The following is a 21,245-nucleotide window of genomic DNA, read 5'->3' as shown; positions in this document are numbered from 1 at the left end:
GTGTGTCAGTCTATGTCCCCAGACCTACTCTGACTTTCTTCACATAGGGAAGTCAGATCAAATTTCAAGTCTCTTCAGGTGACAGAAGGACAGAATCCTTCCTGATTTTGAGATCCATATACACAACGTATAGGAAGTAGAACAGAATCTTAAGTTGCATCTTAGAATTTTAAATTACTCTATAGTTTTAAGTACTTTGTCTCCCTTCTTTGTTGGCTCTGTATGTGTGCATAGTAGGGATGCAAGCATTAGTTATGCCAAACTAAACGATTCCTAAATTTTCTTAAAATAGTTATGAAAATTCCAACCCAGGAGAAAAGCACTCTCATGTATCTAAGTTAGCAGTATAATGGCTTGTAATGTCAATATTTTTCAGTTAATTTACTATCTTCAACTGTCTTATAACATGCCTACTTGCTTTTAAATCTGTAATTTCTCTTTTCTATTCTTATTTTAGGTAGAGAATAGTAGAGTGAGAACGCTTTTATAGGCTAACATTAAGTGGGTCACAGAAACCTATAGAATTTTAATTACCCAAGTGGTAACAGAAGAACTTCATTTAGTTGCTTTATTTCAGAAGACATTTGAACATATTCCACCTGGTCAACAGCAGCCTTCCAGCAGACCACTGCAGCAGATTAGGAAGCCACATGACACTTGGAACACATTCTCTTTGTGACCATCAGAGTGGGAGTCTGCCTAAATGCTTACATTGAACAGCAGCATTACAATTTCAGTCTTAGTAATTTTTTCCAATTACTTTTAAGCAACCTAAAAGTACAGAGGTCTCATATAACTTGCTAATAAAACTATATGTAATATGGTATTTTACTGAATTAATTGTGTAAATGCCTCCCTAGAATCTCACCAATGACACTGACTTTCCAACTTTGAGTGGTTAAAATATTTTCAGGTGAGCAAAACATGTTAGTTTCAGGAACAGTTACTACTCTTTCAGGAGAATGTTGATTTTCATAAATAAATATACATACATATATATTCAAACATATTAAGATAAAATACATTTCTACAAAACAGTATTTTATAAACTACATATTATTGTTAAACTAAGATCAAATTATTCTGAAAATGTTCAGGGAACACATCAGAAAATGCTTAAGTAGTGGGGGCCTTAAAGATGATACTTTAGTGTTAACATCAGAAGAAAAACACCTCAGAATTGTAAACACTAAGTCAAATTTATCTTCAGAATTGTGTTAGCTATAGGATGAAAAAGTCATGTCATCTCCGCAGTGAACTTCACTTTAGCAAAAAAGTAAACATATCTCCTCCGCATCAGCTGCAATCAAGGCATTAGCAGTATGCCATGATTGATTACCCAGGGAGCCGTTGCTGAGAAATGGATGTGAAGCACAGGTTTTTATCACTATAGTCTGCAAAAAGCAAGTCCTTTGTTTAGATATCCTAGTTGTAATAAGTGACATTATTAGGTAGTTCTTCTATTTAAATGACATAAGGACTTAGTGTATCAGCAGCTTATAATAAACAAGCCCTTTCAATCTGATGATGCCTCTCCCTACATAGAAGTACTTTTTCTGTTTATAATACAAGTGGTAATCGAAGACCATATGGTTGTGACTTTTAGCTAAAGTAAATGACATTTAAACAAACAGAAAAACAGCATTAGGATACAAGGATTTGAACTATAACCTAAATACACAGTACACGCTGGGGGCTATTAGTGTTTATAAAGTGACCACTTTCTAATGTTGTCCAATTAGTGAGATTGTTTTTCAGTTTGCCAATCAGTTTTATTTAAATATTTTTCAATACACAGTAAAACAGCTGTATTACTAGCATATTGTCCTATTTCCAAGTTCTCCCTTTAAGAACACTATACCACCAGAGTACCCTGAGAACATTTAATCAGTGCTTTCTGAAATGTAAAACTGTCTCTATTTCTTACATTTCTGCCAATAACAGTAATGATGTTGTTACTACCATACTCTACAATAAAAAAAAGAAAAAATGTAAGAAATACTACATTTCTTATCCACCTACCATCACTCTATTGTGGTAACAGACCAGCATTTGATGAACATTTCACCTTTTATGTATGACACTGGAATCTGCGCTATCAAGAACCAAAAAGCTTTATATATAACTGGATATTTTGATAGGTCAAAAATAAAAGTAAAAACAATTTTTCTAATAAGTACAGATGTTTTCTTTAACAACAGCAAAATATTACTATGCTTTAACTACAGGAAAATACTGAAATCTCCATAATCATATTTCTTTTAACATGCTCATCTTTAATACAGAGGAGCTGCTATGGCTGAGAAACTAAAATTTAATAAATAGAGTTTTAATTATTTGAAAGATTTAGAAAAAAGATTCTTCATTTTATAATAAACAACCACTGGAAAGCAGAAGTTTACACTTAAAGGAACAGTTTACAAACCTCAGGCAACAACTTATCCATCCTTAATCTGCCAACCAATAAAAGGATCAAAAGATTTTTGTTCTTTTTCTACTAAAATGTAGAAAACTCTCATTACCACACAACCTAATTAGCAGGTACTGCATGTTACAAGAGCAACTTAGCTTTCATAGTAACAGAGCTACTACACCATTTCTGGGGAACCAAATCTTCCCTCAAAATGAGAGCAAGGTAAGTCCAGGGTACCTCAATTCCACCATGCCTTTAGAAGACTTAGATGAGACCAAGTTCGGAGTACTCCACTCTAAGTCATTCAGAGCCAGGTGAATGTTTAGTATGCTTTAATAAAAGGGCTGAAAACTATCATTCAGTCCAAATAGAAGTCACTTGGGGAAAGAAACATTTAATCAGCACAATGCTGTCCTGGTACAAAGTAAGAGCGGCATGCCAATATTTTCTACAACTTTAACCTGCAATTATGGAAGATGGTCAGGTAGCCCTACCATGGAAGTAACTTAGCTTTCAAGTCTTCTATGAAGACTGGAATGAACACAGATCGGCCAGTTCAGCATTAGCATACAGTGTGGTGAGCTACAGGAATGTCTATATTACTGAAAAACAGAACATCATGTACTTTATTCCAGAGTGAGTTTGCAGTAGAAACTAGAAGAAACTGAGTAGACTAGAAACTGAAAGAAAGCACTGTCAGACTCTAGTCATATATACATTTGTCCACGCTTCAAGTATTTTTAAAATACCTACTAGATGCCAAATAAAAGTTTAGGTGTTGGGGAATCAACTGAGATCAAAACAAATCTCTGCCATTAAGAACCTCACATTCTAGAGCAAGGGTCAATAAACTTTTTCTGTAAAAGGCCAGATAGTAAATAGCCTAAGCTTTGCAACAACTCAACTCTGCTGTTTTAGTGAAAGCAGCCACAGACAATATGTAAATGAATGAGTGTGCCTGTGTTCCAAAGAAATTTTAATTAGAAGAACAGGCAGCAGAAAGAATGTAGGGTCTTGTAGGCCATCAAAAGGACCATGGCTTTTATCATGAGATGGGGAGCCACTAGGCTCTTTGGGCAGAAGAGTAACATTTTTATTAAAAAACATTATTCTTAAAAAGGATCATTTCAGCTACTATGTGAAGAGTAGTCAACAGAAGGGTAGGGAAGCAAGAAGATGGGAAAGGTATAAGCAGAGAGAGAAGTTCAGAAGTTACTGCAAGAAAACAAGAGTGAGATGAATTTGTCTTGCACCAGGATGGCAGCAGTGATGCTGGCAAGATGTGGTCTAATTATATTTACAAGATATAGTCATCATGATTTGCTAATAGATTGGATGGGAGGGTGAAAGAGGAAGAGAGGCAAGGATAACTCCAAGGTTTATGACCTGAGTGAGCAGAAGAATGGAGTCACCTTTACTGTGTTTGGGAAATATGTGTGGGAGGAGCCAGTTTTGGAAGGAAAATCAGGAGTTTAGTTTTAAACATATTAAGTTCAAGGCGACCATTATATACTAAGGTGGAGATATTAGACAGACAGATACATGATTCTGGAGTTCAGGAAAGAAGTTGTGGTTGATATATATTTAGGACTTATGGTAGATAGTATTTAAAACCATGAGACAGGCTGAGGTCACCTTAAGTGTGCATACGTAAACAAAAGAAGTTTAAAATACAAACCCTTAGTTACTCCAATATTTGGAGGAACCAACAAAGGACACTCGGAAGAAGCAGAAACAGAGGAAAAAACATAAAGAGAGTGGTAATGAAATCAGGCTTTAAGAACAACTGCTTCAAATACCAACAATAGGTCCAGTAAGACAAGGACTGAAAGTTGACCACTGGATCAACAACAGAGAAGTCATCAGGGACTCTTAACGAGAACTGTTTCAATGAAGTGCTCGGATCAAAGTCTAAGTGGAATGTGTTCAAAAGAGAATATAAAGTTCAGAGTGGAGTCAGTAAGTATGCACAACTCTTTCCTATAGGAGAATGTAGTGCCAAAGGAGTTTGTTTGTTTAGATGGGAGATTTTATAGCATGTTTGTTTGCTGATAGGAACTTACTGTATTTCAAAATGGCTAACTATGCCACAGTTACACTATGGATTAAACTCATAGCCCAGAATTATTATACAAGGTTATCCTGAGAAAGATTATAAAGTGTTTTTCTTTGTTTCTTTATTAGCTTTATAACAAAATTTTACTACATTTCCTGAGTCCTGGCCCTATATTCCCTAGGGGAATGGGAATGTATGTAAATCGACTGCTATGCAGATCAATAGAAGAATGCCAGTTCATTTAATGTATTTCCTACCTGCTAAATGCTTCTTCCAACTAAATTATTTTTGGCAAATTAGTGTCTTCTAGCAGCAAACTGAGGAATTCCTATAGTATAGAAAGGCAAGTTATTCAAGATGTTTCAGCTGAGTACAATTTGTTTCTTTTGAGAGTCACAAATTAAGCTCAATTCCTAGTAGCCAATGCTCAGCCCATAACCCAAGGAAAAAAATTATTGGCTTCAATACCATGAAAATAAGCAAAACCTACTGCAATAGCACCTTGATAGGGACTGTTCAGTTTCCAAATGCTTAATGTAAAAAATAAATCATCTTTCCTAAGTGTTGCTTGCCACATGGACTTTCAGAACCCTGGAGTGAATAAAATCTTTTCACATCACTTAACCAATGATCTGTTTACATTTTTTTTTGCCAACTTACAAACAATGCTGTTTCTTTCATATGCTAAACTCTGTATTCTAGGTTCTAAATGACAATTTTGGTGTTTTGCTTTCTGAAGCACCTACTTAGTAGAATAAAAGTTTTTTGCCTGAAATTCAAAACACATTTAATATACATCATCCATATTATGCAGCTCAATCAAGATCTGAATAGTAATGTCTTCATAACTTATAGACAACGATTTTTCTAAAAGGATGCATAGGTAAGGGGAAGAAACCCCTTTCATAAAATACAGCACCAGTGTGCTTCTGCGATAAATGGAAAAGGGAACACTCTAGAGGGGTAGACTGCAAACAGTCTGGATATCTCTTCACAGTGCTCCAAACTTGGATGAATTTTTGTTATAAATCACCTTGATTAATGGAACACATTTGCTAAAGTGGTTCTGTAACAGCTACACAATTCTTAAAACTCAGCCTAGAAAAACTGGCTTGGCCAGGAAGCCTTCAAAAACCACTGGCTTGTCTTTCAGAACTAATACTGGCCCTGATCAGAAACAGCTGCTTTTCTTTTTAAAAATAAAATAGATAAATACATTTTAAGGGAAGTAAAATTTGAGGAGATGGAAGTAGAAATAATAATAGTAAGTAGAGGATATTTTAGGAGGAGAAGTAGTGGCCTGGAAAAGAATATAGATTCTGGATAGAGCCATTCTACCTGTGTTTGAATTCTGTTTCTCTTACTGTTTGAAATTGAGCAATTTATTTAACCTCCCTGTTGTTCAGCTTTCCCATCTGTGAAATGCTACTACTACCTACCTTCACTGGACTACTGCTGTGATGATTAAATAAATAAACCCCTGAAAGGAGTTTCAACAATGTCTGGTACAGAGTAAGTACATAGTAAGTGTTGGCCAATATTAATACAATTGTTTGTACACTTATAAACATGCAAACTAAAGTGAATGGAATACACCTGGAACACAATGGCAGTGTCCCCTAATTTGTCCTCTCATCAAACATAAAAATTTGATAAATGTTTTCCTTAAATAGAATATTCAAAAAAATGTACATCTTATATACTCTTCTTGTTATTTTCTCTGATTACTTAGCAGAGATTTTGTATAAATCCTTTCATCCTAATATTCCTCCTCTAATAATTTTAAAGGAAAACAACAGCAGTGTGAACACTGTACACAGTAAAATTGTGCACAAGTACAGATAGTAGATGCTATCATTTATATGTTCTGTTATTATGTCTGCTGATAAAACTATTTCTGGTCTCAAGTATATGTTTGTTGCTAAAGCAACTCAGAAGTGACTAGAATGCCTCATGAAATGCTAACAGTCATGTGAAGGTGAAACCTTTATGTAAATAACCAACATTTTTGAAAAATAAAAGGATAAGTATCCATGATGAAGGCCGCAGAAAAATAGGTTACCTGATACCACATTCTCATCTCTAACATTAGTATCACCATCAGCTAACAGCTCCTAGGATGTTTAGCACTGTAGTAACAAACATCAAAAGTGTAATAAATATTTGCACAGGTGAACTGTGGTCTATTAAGGAAGGTAAATAAATAATAGGTTATCTAATAGTCTACTGACCACACTTACCTATGGGGCAATCAGAGGCTATCACAGGTCAAAATAAATGTGCAACGATGAAGACAATTTAACTCGATTATATGCTTGCGTTGGGGGTGAAGATAAAGTCACTTAACAGATGTAACAGCTACATTAACAATCTGATAGTGACACAGAAAACTTAAACAAAAGTAGAAAATTAAATTATAATGAAAGTAAGAAGAGTATATGCTGAGTAAACAGAAGGCCGCCCTCCCCCGCCACAAGCTCTGTCTCAGCAGCCACGTGACTGGCGAAAATGGCTAACATTACATCTGCTCTTTGCTCTTCCATTCTACTCGCTTGCTCTTTTTCCTAACTGGGCTGGCAAGTTGACTACACGAAAGGTATACAAAATATTAATTCTAAACATTTAAATACAATTTTAAAAAACTAAACTATAAGACTTCATTTAGTTTTACCAGATTTTCTACTAACAAGTCAGTGGAATAACCGTCTAAGCCAGAATTCCAGATTGCATTTTGTTGTCATGTCTCCTGTTTCTTCTAATCTATGACAATTCCTGACTTTTGTTTTTTTAAAAGACCTTGACATTTTTGAAGAGTACTGGTCAATCATGTTGCAGAATGACCCTCAATTAGGGTTTGTCTGATGTTTTCTCATGATTAAGACTGAGGCTATATCTTCTTTTTATACGAATACCACAAAGGTGATGTGCCCTTCTCAGTGCTTCAATTCAGGGGCTACATTATGTTGACATGTCTTGTTATAGGTGAAGATAACCTCGATCACTCAGTTAAGGTGATGTCTGCCAGGTTTCTCCTCTGTGAAGTTACTATTTTTCCTTTTGTAAAAATATCTTGGGAGAGATACTTTGAAACTATGCGAATATACTATTTTTCCTGAAACCTTTGCCCAATATTTTGACATCCATTGGTGAATCTTGCCTGCAACAACTAATACTGAGATGTTTACACACAGTTTTAAAAAGAAATAAAATATATAAATCATAATGGCCAAGTTGTTCTTGATACAAACATACTTAAATTCTACTGAATGCTTCATTTTAACTTATGTTCAAAATATGAATAAAACATTTTCATTTGTCAGTGTGTTGACTTAATGTTAATCAACTATGATACCAATGAATAATATAATTGAAATGTTACTTACATAACTATGGCTTTTAAAGAAACCTGATGGACTATTGGTGAGAATTTTGTCTCCTTCCAAACCAATTACTCTTTTACAAATATTTGATTTTGGATCACTCGGGCTTTTTGCAATCACAATGTCACCTCTGAGGGGAAAAAGTCAAAGAAATGTCAGTATTATTATTAAGCGTAAACACATGCATGGCACTACTACAATACTTTTATAAAGCAACTTAAAGCCACACCTTTTATCCTCTGACATACTGACCCTCCCAGTTTGAGAACCTCTGTGACTAACGTTTATGGATCAAAATCTAACGAGACTGATGAAAAAGTTATTAGAAGATTCTAAAATTTCTGATAATTCATGAGAATTATCTTCTTGCACTGTACCCACTCACTGTTACTTCTGTGTCCAAATTTTTAGAATCAAAACTATGAAAAACCAATTCCATGTAAATACCACCAAATTAACCAAGCAAATTTTACTGCCCACCTAATAGCACTTATTGACTCTATAGAGCACATAAAAAGGTAGAAACATCATCTATGTTTCCCTAGAGCTTAAAGAACTGAGGAACTGCAGCATATAAATTATATAGCCTGGACAGTTTACAGTACAGTCAAAAAAATTACATTTGAGGGAAAATATCAGAAGACTCAGCCAAATAAAATGCTAAAAGCTGACCAAACAAATATTACACAAAATAAACCGGCATCACAAACATATAGAACCAATATAGATATGATTACATATGGAAAACGTGATTCATGGAAGAGGTAACAATCTATATGTATTAGAAGACTAAGAAAGATACTTAAAGTTGGAAAGGAGGAGGCAAAAATATACGATTAATGACCCAGCCAAAGAGAATACAATGCTCTTTCTGCATGAAATGAGCAATAAGTGAATTCTGTTGCTCATCCCTAAAAGGATTTAATATATTTACTTATTATCTGTACCAGGTTCTGGAAATAATTTGATGTTGCTTATATAAAAGATGCATATATCAAAACAATATCAATAAAAATAAAAGGAGATGACAGTTAAATCAGAAACCTAGTTATTGCTACATATAAGTATTACAATGAGTTCTCAACTTTTTGGTAGTCAAGGCAAAAAATAAATTATGATTAATTACATGGAAGTCATTAACTAATAAAATAAAGTTTAGTTTGGGAGGTATGAAAAAATTTCCCTTAACAATTAAATCAAAGAGGAATATATAAGAAGGATACTTATGTAAGGAAATTAGAGATACCATCTTCATCAGAAATTTTACAGAAAATACAGCAACAGTATTCAGAACAGTCATTTCTTGAAGCTCTTCTTGATAATAGTTGAATGCTATTAAAACACTAAATTCTGCCATTTGGAGTGTAATATAAGGCATACACTTGTTTGAAAATGGGATAAAGCACCTTTTTCCAACCAACTGGAACCATGTCAATGGAACTGTTCAGATGAATAAGTTTGCAAATATTGTAACATATGTAACATACTAACAGAGTTGATTTTGGTTAGCTTTGGGGACAGAAATGCTTTCCGTGGGAGTTTTATTCAGCTTAAGTGTTTTGACAAAGTAATCAATATGACCCTTAAAACAAACTCTGCACTTGAATGGCAACAAAAAGTCATAATTCAGTCAAGATGTTTTTATAGAAAGCATTATTACTGTAGACTGTATTTCTGTGGTCTAACCAGACATTATAGGCACAGAGCTAAAATCAAAATATATAACCTTGGACTCTCAACTCTTTCAAAAAGGATTTTAAAAGAAACGTGATAGAACTAAGACTTAAATTTTCCTTTATCATTTATAAACATCCTTATTATCCTCCTAGATTGTAAGCTCTGGAAAAGAAGGGTCAATATCTTACTTATCCTAACATTCTCTATAAGTTACAGCACATCTTATAAATGAGGTGCTCATTAACTATTTGTTGAAAGAGTAAGTAGCAATAAGAGACTATGGTTGTATCAAGTATGAGTATTCTGCCCACTGTACTGAAAAATCCATGTGCTTTAGATACTGATATGCAGACTTTCATTTTGCCTAAATGGATGGCTATTCTATCTTTAGAAAGAGGCAGCTAGCAAGAGGATCTCTTGTGAGGGGTCAGAGGTTCCCCTGAAATTTCAAGAGTTCTGTGCTGCAGATAAAAGAAAAAAACAATCAGGACAGTAATGTTTTGTAAGTAGAAGTTACCAACTGACTACCTTGGTTGTAAAAATTACTTTGGTATGTCTCATATAAATGCCAAATTTTGAACTGTCCTTCCACCTAATGGGCCCCCTGAATGAAGAGAATACAAACTAAAACCTTCAAAGAATCTTAATTAATTTACTAAATAGTTATTTGTATTACCCACCTGAATGCAAGGAGTATCCAAAAAAACAAAAGACCATATTGAGCTGTTCATTCAAAAACTATTTAGCCAACAAGCCCAGCTCCTTGTTAAGAATGGTAAAGGACTATGAGTGAAAGCATGTGATTAGCATGGAAAACAGAAGCTTGTCCTCACATTGCAGTGAAACTAGGTCTCCAGTTAATTCAAAGAGTGTAATAAGTTATTTTCATATAGGTTAAAAAGAAAAGAAAGCTAGAACATAACCCCTTATATAAGTTTTATTTTATAACCCCCATATCTATCAATTAGGTATTATCTTTAAGTTGTTACAGATAAAAGATCTGAAGAATTACCCAAGGACCATGCTAGACCATACAGCTTAAGCAAGAGAGAATTCTATCTACAGAATCTAAGATGGTGGAAGATCAGTAAATGCAAAGAACAGCTGTACACTATTCTTGGCGATTTTTCAGTAAAGTGAAACAGACTATAGAAAAGGTCAATAATTAAAGAGGAATGCCTAAACCTACTTGTCATAAGCTGAATACCAGCTCAAATGAGGAAAATTTGTATTTATTAAGATGAAATGTGATACAGATTCATTTTTTCAGAATTATGAAAAACTAATGGACCCCATATTTTAGAGACTCAAAGAGGTGCCCTTTAGAAAATACATTCAATTACTAATACTTGACATCCATTCAGAAGGAATAATACAGAGTTACGATGAATAAACAGTATCACAAGGACTGGAAGCACCATTTAGAATAGGATTTTAAAAGATTTAGTGACAAACAATATTTGCCAAGGAGTTTTTTAACAATATAATTCGTGAGGAGACTCATAATAGATAAGATTCCTGGCTCCCAGCTATATACAGTGCTATACAACAACCGCTCATCACAGACTATAGAGAATAAGACAGTCATCAATTGAAATGCAGGGTTATTTTAAAAATTAAAAAATCAAATCACTGATCTGGATATGTAACGTAGCTCCTAAGTCCCTAGTTCTTTACTCAAAACATTCTAGGACAAATCCATCCCCTGCCAAAAAAAAAGTAAAGAAGGCTTGAATGTACATTATAAAAGGGATTGCTATCTACTCTGGGCAATGATACAAAGGACACAATGACCCAAGAGACTGCATAAAGAAACTATTAAAATTTCTCAAAATGAGAGAAAAAATTTGAGCCAAAATTTCATCCAGATGGTTATTAATTTGGTTATTTACAAAAGAGTTTTTAAAGCTAAAGTTAAGAAACTGCACAAAAGACACAATGTGTATGTGTGTTTTCACCATCAATTTAATCTATCTGTGGCAGAAATTTACCTTTGGATACCATAAAAATGTCGACTAAGATTTTCTGCAAAGACAATATCTGAATTTTGAATTGTAGGCTCCATTGATGGTCCAGAACACTGAAAGAGAGGTAATTTTTAAATTTAAGTTGAAAACCTTTTAAAATATAACATAAATCATCTGAGCAGGCTTAAAGAAAATCAAGCAAATGTTCTTCAAGCTTGGAGGATGATTCATAACAAGCTGGCAGCTCCAAGATAAGTTCAACTCCACAGAGTAGCCAGCAAGTCTGGAAAAACAGTCAAAATATATTTAAAATGGTTTATTAATATTACATTATAATAGATGAATAAAATAACATTATCTATGTTTCCAAATTTTGGTCATCTTGTAAAATTTAAGTGCCATGAGGGCAGGGACTTTGTCTCTCATGTTCCTAATTGTATAACCAAGGTCAAGAACAGTGCTTGACATAAAGTTGATACTCAATACATATTTGCTGAATGAATAAATTAATGATATTTTTTTTTCTTGCTACTGTCAAATATCACCCAGTGTCCATGATGGTAATTTACCAAGTAGTATCATACTATTCTCAACGAGTTGATGCCTTTCCTTCTCTTCCAAGAGAAAATAGCTTGCTCATTTGATGGGGCTGCAACCTATATTTTCTACTGAAAAATACTGGCATAATGAAATGCACTTTAAAGACTTTCATATTAGTAGGTCTTAAAAGAATAATCTTCATATACACCTCAAAACTGTAATAAATGATCACTGCAACTTAAAAAACTAAATACAACAGTATCCATTCACTCCACTTATGTGTAAATAAAATTTTTTACTTAAAACTTCCTACTTGGGCAGAAAAAACAAAGACCACAATGAAAGTTTTTTGTTATATCTGCAGGTTACTGAAAATACCCATGTAAATTTAAAAAATCAAAGAGGGGAGTTTCAGTTAAATATATTTATTTGCATTACCCCAACTCAACTCAAGATTATATGACTGTGATTCTCTTAGGGTAAACCTGATAAAAAGAGCACCACCAATAGCAAAACTCACTGACTGAACAATCAATTTATTGCTTCATTAATATGACAAACAGTATCATTATGGTTGATAGGTTTATGATGCAATAGTAAGAAAATGAATTGGTAGGAGGACAGCCTTAACATCTTAATGTTGACACAAGGCAGAATAATCATTTGTTTTAACGACAGTTATTGACACTCTTCACAGTGGCTAAAAGTAGGAGTTTTGAAAATCAGAGAAATCTGTGCTAAAATTCCAAGTCTACTTGGAATTGTAGGACCTGCAGAAAGTTACTTAAGCTTTCTGAGCCTTAGTTTCCACCTATGTATGATAGATTTCTAATAAGTATCTCATAGAGTGTAAAAGATTAAATGAGTTAATAAATGTAAAACATCAAACACATCCTGGAACACAGTAAGTAGCATTCAATAAATGGTAAAAACTAGCATTATTAAATTAACAGGGCTTTATATGTCCGTGAAAGAAACAATATAGGACTATATTTAAAGTTACAGTTCTGATAGCTTTATATCAGTGCCAATTCAAACCTTCTCTTCCTTCAATTAAAAAAACAAACATATCTTAAATGATTATTTTCTTGAATGTAAAAACTTACCATGACAACACCACCAACGTATTCAAAAGCACAATGAGCTATACAGCCATACTGAATAGTATAGCCAACAAGCCGAAAGGTTTTCCCCAGAACACCACGAAGCATAGTTCTATGCAGACTCTGCCACCATTGGCCTGATGGTAAATTTCAAAAAGTTTCATGATCAATACTATTTAAAAACACTTAAGAAATAGCTCTACTGTAAAGTATTTTAAAATCACCCAGTGTGTACTAAATGCCTAATATGGTTTGGTGCAGAAAATCAAGAACTTATTTTCATTTTTGCTAAAGATTTTTTTAAATGGCAAATTATTGCCACTTAATATTTTGATCTACTAAACAGAGATTATATTCAAATCAATGGGTTTATCTATGAATTAGGTAACTAGCAGACTCTGAACTTGTCTCTCCCCTTTCATGCCATGGTTATTCCTTGGTATTAAGGCAGATATCTAAGAAAAGATATTAACTTTCAATTACTAATTATAGCTTTTCATACTGTCGCCTGCCATAGTACATCAGTTCTTGTTAAACATAATATGGGAATAAAGGGGAAAGCACTAAAATAGGTGTATGAAAATGCAAGTTTTAAATTGCCTCCTTAAAAACTAAAAACAAAATTACTATATGACCCAGCAATCCCACTACTGGGCATATACCCAAAGAAAACCATAATTCAAAAAGACACATGCACCCAAATGTTCACTGCAGCACTATTTACAATAACCAGGTCATGGAAGCAACCTAAATGCCCACTGAAAGATGAATGGATAAAGAAGATGTGGTACATATATACAATGGAATATTACTCAGCAATAAAAAGGAATGAAATTGGGTCACTTGTAGAGACGTGGATGGACCTAGAAACTGTCATACTGAGTGAAGTAAGAAAGAGAAATATCATATATTAATGCATATATGTGGAATCTAGAAAAATGGTACAGATGAACCTGTTTACAAGGCAGAAACAGAGTCACAGACATAGGGAACAAATGTATGGACACCAAAGAGGGAAGGGAAGGAGTGGGATGAATTGGGAAATTGGGATTGACATATATACAGTAATATGTATAAAACAGACAACTAATGAGAACCTGCTATACAGCACAGGGAACTCTACTTAGTGCTCTGTGGTGACCTAAATGAGAAGGAAATCCAAGCAAGAGGGAATATATGTATACATGTGGCTGATTCACTTCCCTGTACAGTAGAAACTAATATAACATTGTAAAACAACTATATCCCAATTTGAAAAAAAATTGCCTCCTTTATTAACTTGTGTGATCTTCAATGAATTACTTAACCTCTCTGGGCCTTAATAAAATGGAAATAACAGTATCTCACAGAATGGTTCTGAGAATCAATTTCAATAGCATGTCAAAGTGGCTTTGTACATTATAAAGTTGCATTCAGTTGACAGTTATTAACTATAAATACAACAATGAATACACAAATATTATGAAACAGCATAGAGAACTATATATTTTTAAAACGTTATATACATCTATATTATTCATCTAAAATATTCCTAGTATCTGTCCTTTCCTTTCTATTTACCGGCTACAACTATGTTTCAAGCATTTCTTAACTAATGGCCTAATGCTTAGGCCTAGACTACAATGCACTGTTCTCAGATTAAAGTTACTAAAATACATCAACAATAATAATAATATGTAACATCTGCTCAATGCTTGCTACATGTCAGGTTTTACAAATTAATCTCTATGAGACAGATAGTATTACCATTCTCATTTTATAGATAAGACAAAGGAACCTAAGAGTAACCTTACGTGCTGAACATTACAAAATTGGAAAATGATACACAAGAACTTAACAATTATGCTATACTGAATCCCATATTACTCCCTTACTCCCATAACCCCAGTGGATCTCTATCAGATCAAGTACAGATTACTCATTTTCAGGATCCTTGACAGATGGCTCCCATTCCATCCTCAGATTCCAACCTGATCTTCCCTGATGCTCCTACGTGAATTGACTACTCAACCATACTGGTCCAGTTTATTAAAGTGCCCAACCAACACTTATTTATGCCAATATCCATGCCCATCATGATACCATCATGATACTTCATGATACCCATCATGTATCTAATTTGTAACTCTTCTCCAAATGCTCTTATTAAGCAAGTTTTTCCTTCTCCTCTGGGTTCCTACGGCTCCTTATGCTCATTTTTTAACGATTAAGAACACTGTTTCTTAATTTGATCTGTTTGAGCAGGTATCCTGGCTCCACCACATTTTAGCTGTGCGACCTTTAGGATGTTATTTAACCTCCGTAAATCTCAAGTTTCTTTACCTGTAAAATGGCCTTCGTATCGGTACCTATCTCAGAGAGTTAGTGAGGATTACATGTGATCAGATATGTAGTCTGTATAGTGGAATATATCAATAAATGCTGGTTACTATATCATTCACTTGGCAATTAGCATGTACTATAACCTCATAACATTAGCTGCATTTTCAAGTGTCTAAGTTTCTCCCTAACTTAGGTTTAAGTAAAATAATAGAACTTTTTCTTTTTTGGCCACGCCATGTGGATTGCAGGATCTTAGTTTCCCAACCAGGGATTGAACCCGGGTCCTTGGCAGTGAAAGCATGGAGTCCTAACCACTGGACCGCCGGGAAATTCCCAACAATAGAATTTTAGACCCCACAGCATAGGAATATATCGTTTATTAGTGTTTTATTACTTATTAGTGTTTATTTACCTATTAAACATTTATTTGTCTTCTCCCCTAATAAGCCTTCCCTAGCAGCACCCCAAGAAATGTTACTTATGCTTTGTGTCACTCACCTACCTTAAGCATACACTGATTATAGTACTTACCATATTGTATTATTTACATCTTTTCCACTATTACATACTACATTTGCTTATATGTCTGTGGGCAGTGACTGTATATTATTCATCTTTGAATCCTCAGGGCCTACCAAAGAAGGCTTGCCTGACTGTATTAACGAATAAATATTAAATCCAAACTCCTATATTTCCCACATCTTTAATATGAAAAAATGGTCATAAGGTTCAAAATGATGATCAGAAGACCACTGACAGGGACTTCCCTTGGTGGCACAGCGGTTAACAAACTGCCTGCCAATGCAGGGGACATGGGTTCAAGCCCTGGTCCAGGAGGATCTCACATGCTGCGGAGCAACTGAGCCTGTGCACCACAACTACTCAGCCTGCCCTCTAGAGCCCGTGAGCCACAACTACTGAGCCCGTGGGCCACAACTACTGAAGCCCATATGCCTAGAGCCCACTCTCTGAAACAAGAGAAGCCACCACAATGAGAATCCCGTGCACCACAATGAGAGTAGCCCCCGCTCGCAGCAACTAGAGAAAGCCCATGTGCAGCAATGAAGACTCAACACAGCCAATAAAGAAATTAATTAATCTTAAAAAAAAAAAAAGACTACTGACATTTTTGGTTTATGAAGACATGTTAATGTCATACTCACTGAAGAAAAAAACAAACTGTCAGCAACATATTAAAAATTGTTCTCATTAAATCTTTTAAGCAATATGAAATATTCCATCTTCGGAATCTGGCTTACAGTAATAACTGATATAACTTTAAAAACTACTGATTTTTAGAATTTAATAAATTAATACAGTGATATTTAAAAACACCATAACTGAGGCTCAATTAGTTAAAAAAATATTTAAGAGGAATAACAATAATAGAACATTATTTGTAAAGTTAACTAGGTTGTGTAAACACTACTTTGCTCCAACTGTAAAATTAGGGAAAAAGTAGGGGTAAGTCCTAAAACTTAGCTTTGTAAATGTGATCTATGAAAACAAATCCTAAAAAGTAGTGAAATGGACATTACATTTAAAAGCTAAAATAAAAATGAGCTTATCTGATGTTAAAGAGGGGACATATATTATCAAACAAGAGAAAATGTGGCACTTGGCAAGATAATATTGTTAATACAGTTAAAAGGTGAAATTCCAAGGGGAAATTAATAGCAATCTACCAAAATTTAAATAATTTGATTATGCAATAGATTATGCATTTGGCTAAAAAACATACTAAAAAAATACAAAGATGTTATAACTACACAATAGTTCTGATTCACTGAGAAGCCCTGTAATTAACTCCCATTCAGAAGTAATTGGGGCCATAAAGCCTTTTTTTATTACTCAGTAAATGCCCAATTCCAAATACAATGTTTGTGATGAAACTGTCTCATAAAATAATAAAACAGATGAGTGACCAGAAGAAAGAGGTTAACAGACATTGTTTCCTCCCTACAGATATTAGCAACAGAACGAAGCTTGAAGTGCCTGAAATCATTTTGGATCTTAATATCTTAGATGAAAAGAGCTATGGAGCTATTTATAGAGGACTCTGAGGATCAAGACTACTTGGCCTTATATTTTAAAAGTGCAATGAAGCACACTGTTGTGAAATAGTGAAACTGAGAATAAGAGCTGGGGAAAATTTTTTAAGATAAATCTCAGAGTAGAAAGTAACATTCATAGAAGACATAAATAAACCACACACACTGCTAGCACTCAGTAAATCTACTAGCAAAAGGGATTAAGACAGAGGTTTCAAACCTCTGGTTTACATAGTGATTTCAAAGGATCCATGACTCTCTATGTGCATACATGTGCCAGATATCTTGTTTATCTCTTTGGATTCACTCTTTCTCCATACTGCTCTCTGCACTTGGAAAACTGAATTACATGAACTACATCAAGGCACTTCAGTCAAGCTTTGACTGAACCCCAGCAGGAAGTCACAGGAAGGAAGGGTTTTGTATTTTCCTGGCTTCTTCCCTGTGGAGTCTTCTCAGGCTGGCTATGTCTTTGGACCAAAGGTCACTGAAACTCCATAGGCAAAGGAGCCACTCTGAGGGGTCTCTCACTGGCCAAATTTGAGATTAAAAAAGTAACAACAGTAATAAATAATATATTAGAATAAAAATGAAATCTACCAAGTACATTTTTCTTAAAGAAGTATGTGTTGATGCTCGCTTCGGCAGCACATATACTAAAATTGGAATGATACAGAGAAATAAATAGCATGGCCCCTGTGCAAGGATGATATGCAAATTCGTGAAGCATTCTATATTTTTGTACCCCCCCAAAATAATAAATAAATAAATAAATAAATAAATAAAATAAAAATAAAAATAAAATCCAAAGAAGTATGTGTTGGTGATAAGGAAAGTACTTTATCAAAAAATGGCAGACAATAAATATAGAGGGAATAATGAAATTATCACCAATGTAATAACTGATTCAGGCAAGGGCCATTAATAGATGTCTAAAATTACTTGATGATGTTCTTGGATTAGAAGAATTAATATTATTAAAATGGCCATATACTACCCAAAGCAATCTACAGATTTAATGTTATCCCTATCAAACTACCCATGACATTTTTCAAAGAACAAGAACAAATAATCCTAAAATTTATATGGAACCACAAAAGACCCAGAATTGCCAAAGCAATCCTGAGGAAAAAGGACGAAGCTGGAGGCATAACCCTCCCAGACTTCAGGCAATACTAAAAAGCTATCGTAATCAAAACAGCATGGTATTGGCACAAAAACAGACATATGGATCAATGGAATAGAACAGAGAGCCCAGAAATAACCCACAAACTTATGGTCAATTAATCTTCAACAAAGGAGGAAAGAATATACAATGGAGAATAGTCTCTTCAATAAATGCTGCTGGGAAAACTGGACAGCTACATGTAAAAGAATGATATTAGAACATTCTCTAATACCACACACAAAAACTCAAAATGGATTACATTTATGTGAGACTGGATACTATAAAACTCCTAGAGAAAAACATAAACAGAACACTGTGACATAAACCACAGCAATAATTTTTGAATCTGTCTCCTAGAGTAATGGAAATAAAAGCAAAAATAAACAAATGGGACCTAATTAAACTTTAAGCTCTTGCATAGCAAAGAAAACCATAAACAAAATGAAAAGACAACCTACAGAATGGGAGAAAATATTTGCAAACATTGCGACCAACAATGGATTAACTTCCAAAATATACAAACAGCAGGACTTCTGTGGTGGCTCAGTGATTAAGAATCTGCCTGCCAATGCAGGGGACACGGGTTCAATCCCTGGTCTGGGAAGATCCCACATGCTGTGGAGCAACTAAGCCCGCGTACCACAACTACTAACCTGCACTCTAGAGCCCACAAGGCACAACTACTGAGCCCATGCACCACAACTACTGAAGCTCACATGCCCTAGAGCCCATGTGCCAAAACTACTGAGGCTACACACTGCAGCTACTGAAGCCTGTGTGCCTAGAGCCCATGCTCCACAAGAAGAGAAGCCACCACACTGAGAAGTCTGTACACTGCAAAAAAGAGTGGCTCCCACTCGCCACAACTAGAGAAAGCCTGCGTGCAGCAATGAAGACCCAATGCAGACCAAACAAAACAAAACAAAAAAACCAAATAGCTCATACAACTCAATACAAAAAACAAACAACCCAAGTTAAAAATGGGCAGAAGACCTAAACAGACATTTTTCCAAAGACATACAGATGACCAACAAACACATGAAAAGATGCTCAACATCACTAATTATTAGAGAAATGAAGATCAAAACTATAATGAGGTATCACCTCACAGTGGTCAAATGGCCATCATCAAAAAGTCTAGTAACAGTAAATACTGGAGAGGGTGTGGAGAAAAGGGGACCCTCCTTCACTGTTGGTGGGAAAGTAAATTGATACAGCGACTATGGAGAATAGTATGGAAGTTCCTTAAAAAAAAAAAAAATAAAGTTACCATATAATCCTGCAATCCCACTCCTGGGCATATATCCAGAGAAAACTCTAATTCATAAAGATACATGCACCCCAATGTTCATAGTAGCACTATTCATAATAACAAAGACATGAAAGCAACCTAAGTATTCTTCAACACATGAATGGAGATATGGTACATATATACAATGGAATATTACTCGGCCATAAAAAAGAATGAAATACTGCCATTTGCAACAACATGGATGGACCTAGAGATTATCATATTAAGTAAAGTAAGTCAGAAAGAGAAAGACAAATACCATATGATATCACTTATATGTGGAATCTAAAAAAAATGATATAAATGAACTCTTTTACAAAACAGAAACAGACTCAGAGACATAGAAAATAAACTTGTAGTTACCAAAGGGGAAAGGCAGGGGGAAGGATAAATTAGAAGCTTCGGATTAACAGATACACACTACTTCATGTAAAAGAGATAAACAACAAGGTCCTACTATATAGCACAGAGAAGCATATTCAATATCCTGTAAAAAAAACCATAATGGAAAAGAATGTGAAAAAGAATAGATAGATAGACTGACAGATAGACAACTGAATCACTCTGATAAATAGATAACACAATTTACCACATTGTAAATCAATTGTAGTTCAATTTAAAAAAATACTGGTAAAAGGTTATTGGTAAACAGGATATATGCAAAGCATTAAAGTAAATAATTTATCTGCAAAGGGCACAAAATACCTTTACATAAAGAGATCAAGTAAATATTATCTTAACTATGTGATCAAATTTAGCTACATAAATAACAGTAAAAACAGATATGTAGCTTCCTGACATGATGCAATGACATACAGTACATCATTATCTTTGTACCATTCTTGCCAAAAATGTATAACCTAAATCTAATTATGAACAATCAAACACATCCATACCATAATCCATCAACAACTTGCACAATTAAAAATATAAATTTAATAAAATAAAAAGATAACAAGAGTACTATTTTAAATTATCAGAAAATACAAGGGGGACTTCCCTGGTAGCGCAGTGGTGAAGATTCTGTGCTCCAAATGCAGGGTGCTGGAGTTCGATCTCTTGTCAGGGAACTAGCTCCCACGTGCATGCCACAACTAAGAGTTCGCATGCCACAACTAAGGAGCTGGCAAGCGGCAACTAAGGAGCCCATGAGTCCCAACTAAGGAGCCCACCTGCTGCAACTAAGAAGCCCACATGCCACAACTAAGGTGCTGGTGAACTGCAACTAAGGAGCCCACCTGCTGCAACTAAGACCTGGTGCAACCAAATAAATTAAA

General features: G+C 34.6%; 1 protein-coding gene and 1 non-coding gene across 4 annotated transcripts in view; one reads left to right on the top strand and one right to left on the bottom strand.

The window, feature by feature from the left end:
* The window catches only part of IMMP1L (inner mitochondrial membrane peptidase subunit 1), a 70,380-nt gene that overhangs the window by 12,814 nt on the left and 36,321 nt on the right, over nucleotides 1-21,245 (bottom strand). For all 3 annotated transcript variants that reach the window (XM_057747555.1, XM_057747557.1, XM_057747556.1), the window contains 3 exons: nucleotides 13,140-13,273; nucleotides 11,518-11,606; nucleotides 7,853-7,979 (listed from right to left, as the gene is read on the bottom strand). In XM_057747555.1, coding sequence (XP_057603538.1) covers nucleotides 7,853-7,979; nucleotides 11,518-11,606; nucleotides 13,140-13,273 — 350 coding nt within the window. The remainder of the gene's footprint in view (nucleotides 1-7,852; nucleotides 7,980-11,517; nucleotides 11,607-13,139; nucleotides 13,274-21,245) is intronic.
* On the top strand, nucleotides 18,142-18,250 carry LOC130829518 (U6 spliceosomal RNA). Its single transcript, XR_009047551.1, has one exon. It is a non-coding gene; the product is annotated as a U6 spliceosomal RNA (small nuclear RNA).

The sequence above is a fragment of the Hippopotamus amphibius genome, chromosome 9 (assembly GCF_030028045.1).
Source record: "Hippopotamus amphibius kiboko isolate mHipAmp2 chromosome 9, mHipAmp2.hap2, whole genome shotgun sequence".
NCBI lineage: Eukaryota > Metazoa > Chordata > Mammalia > Artiodactyla > Hippopotamidae > Hippopotamus > Hippopotamus amphibius.
Note: the sequence above shows the minus strand (reverse complement) of the source record. Positions and strands in the feature narration are given on the sequence as shown.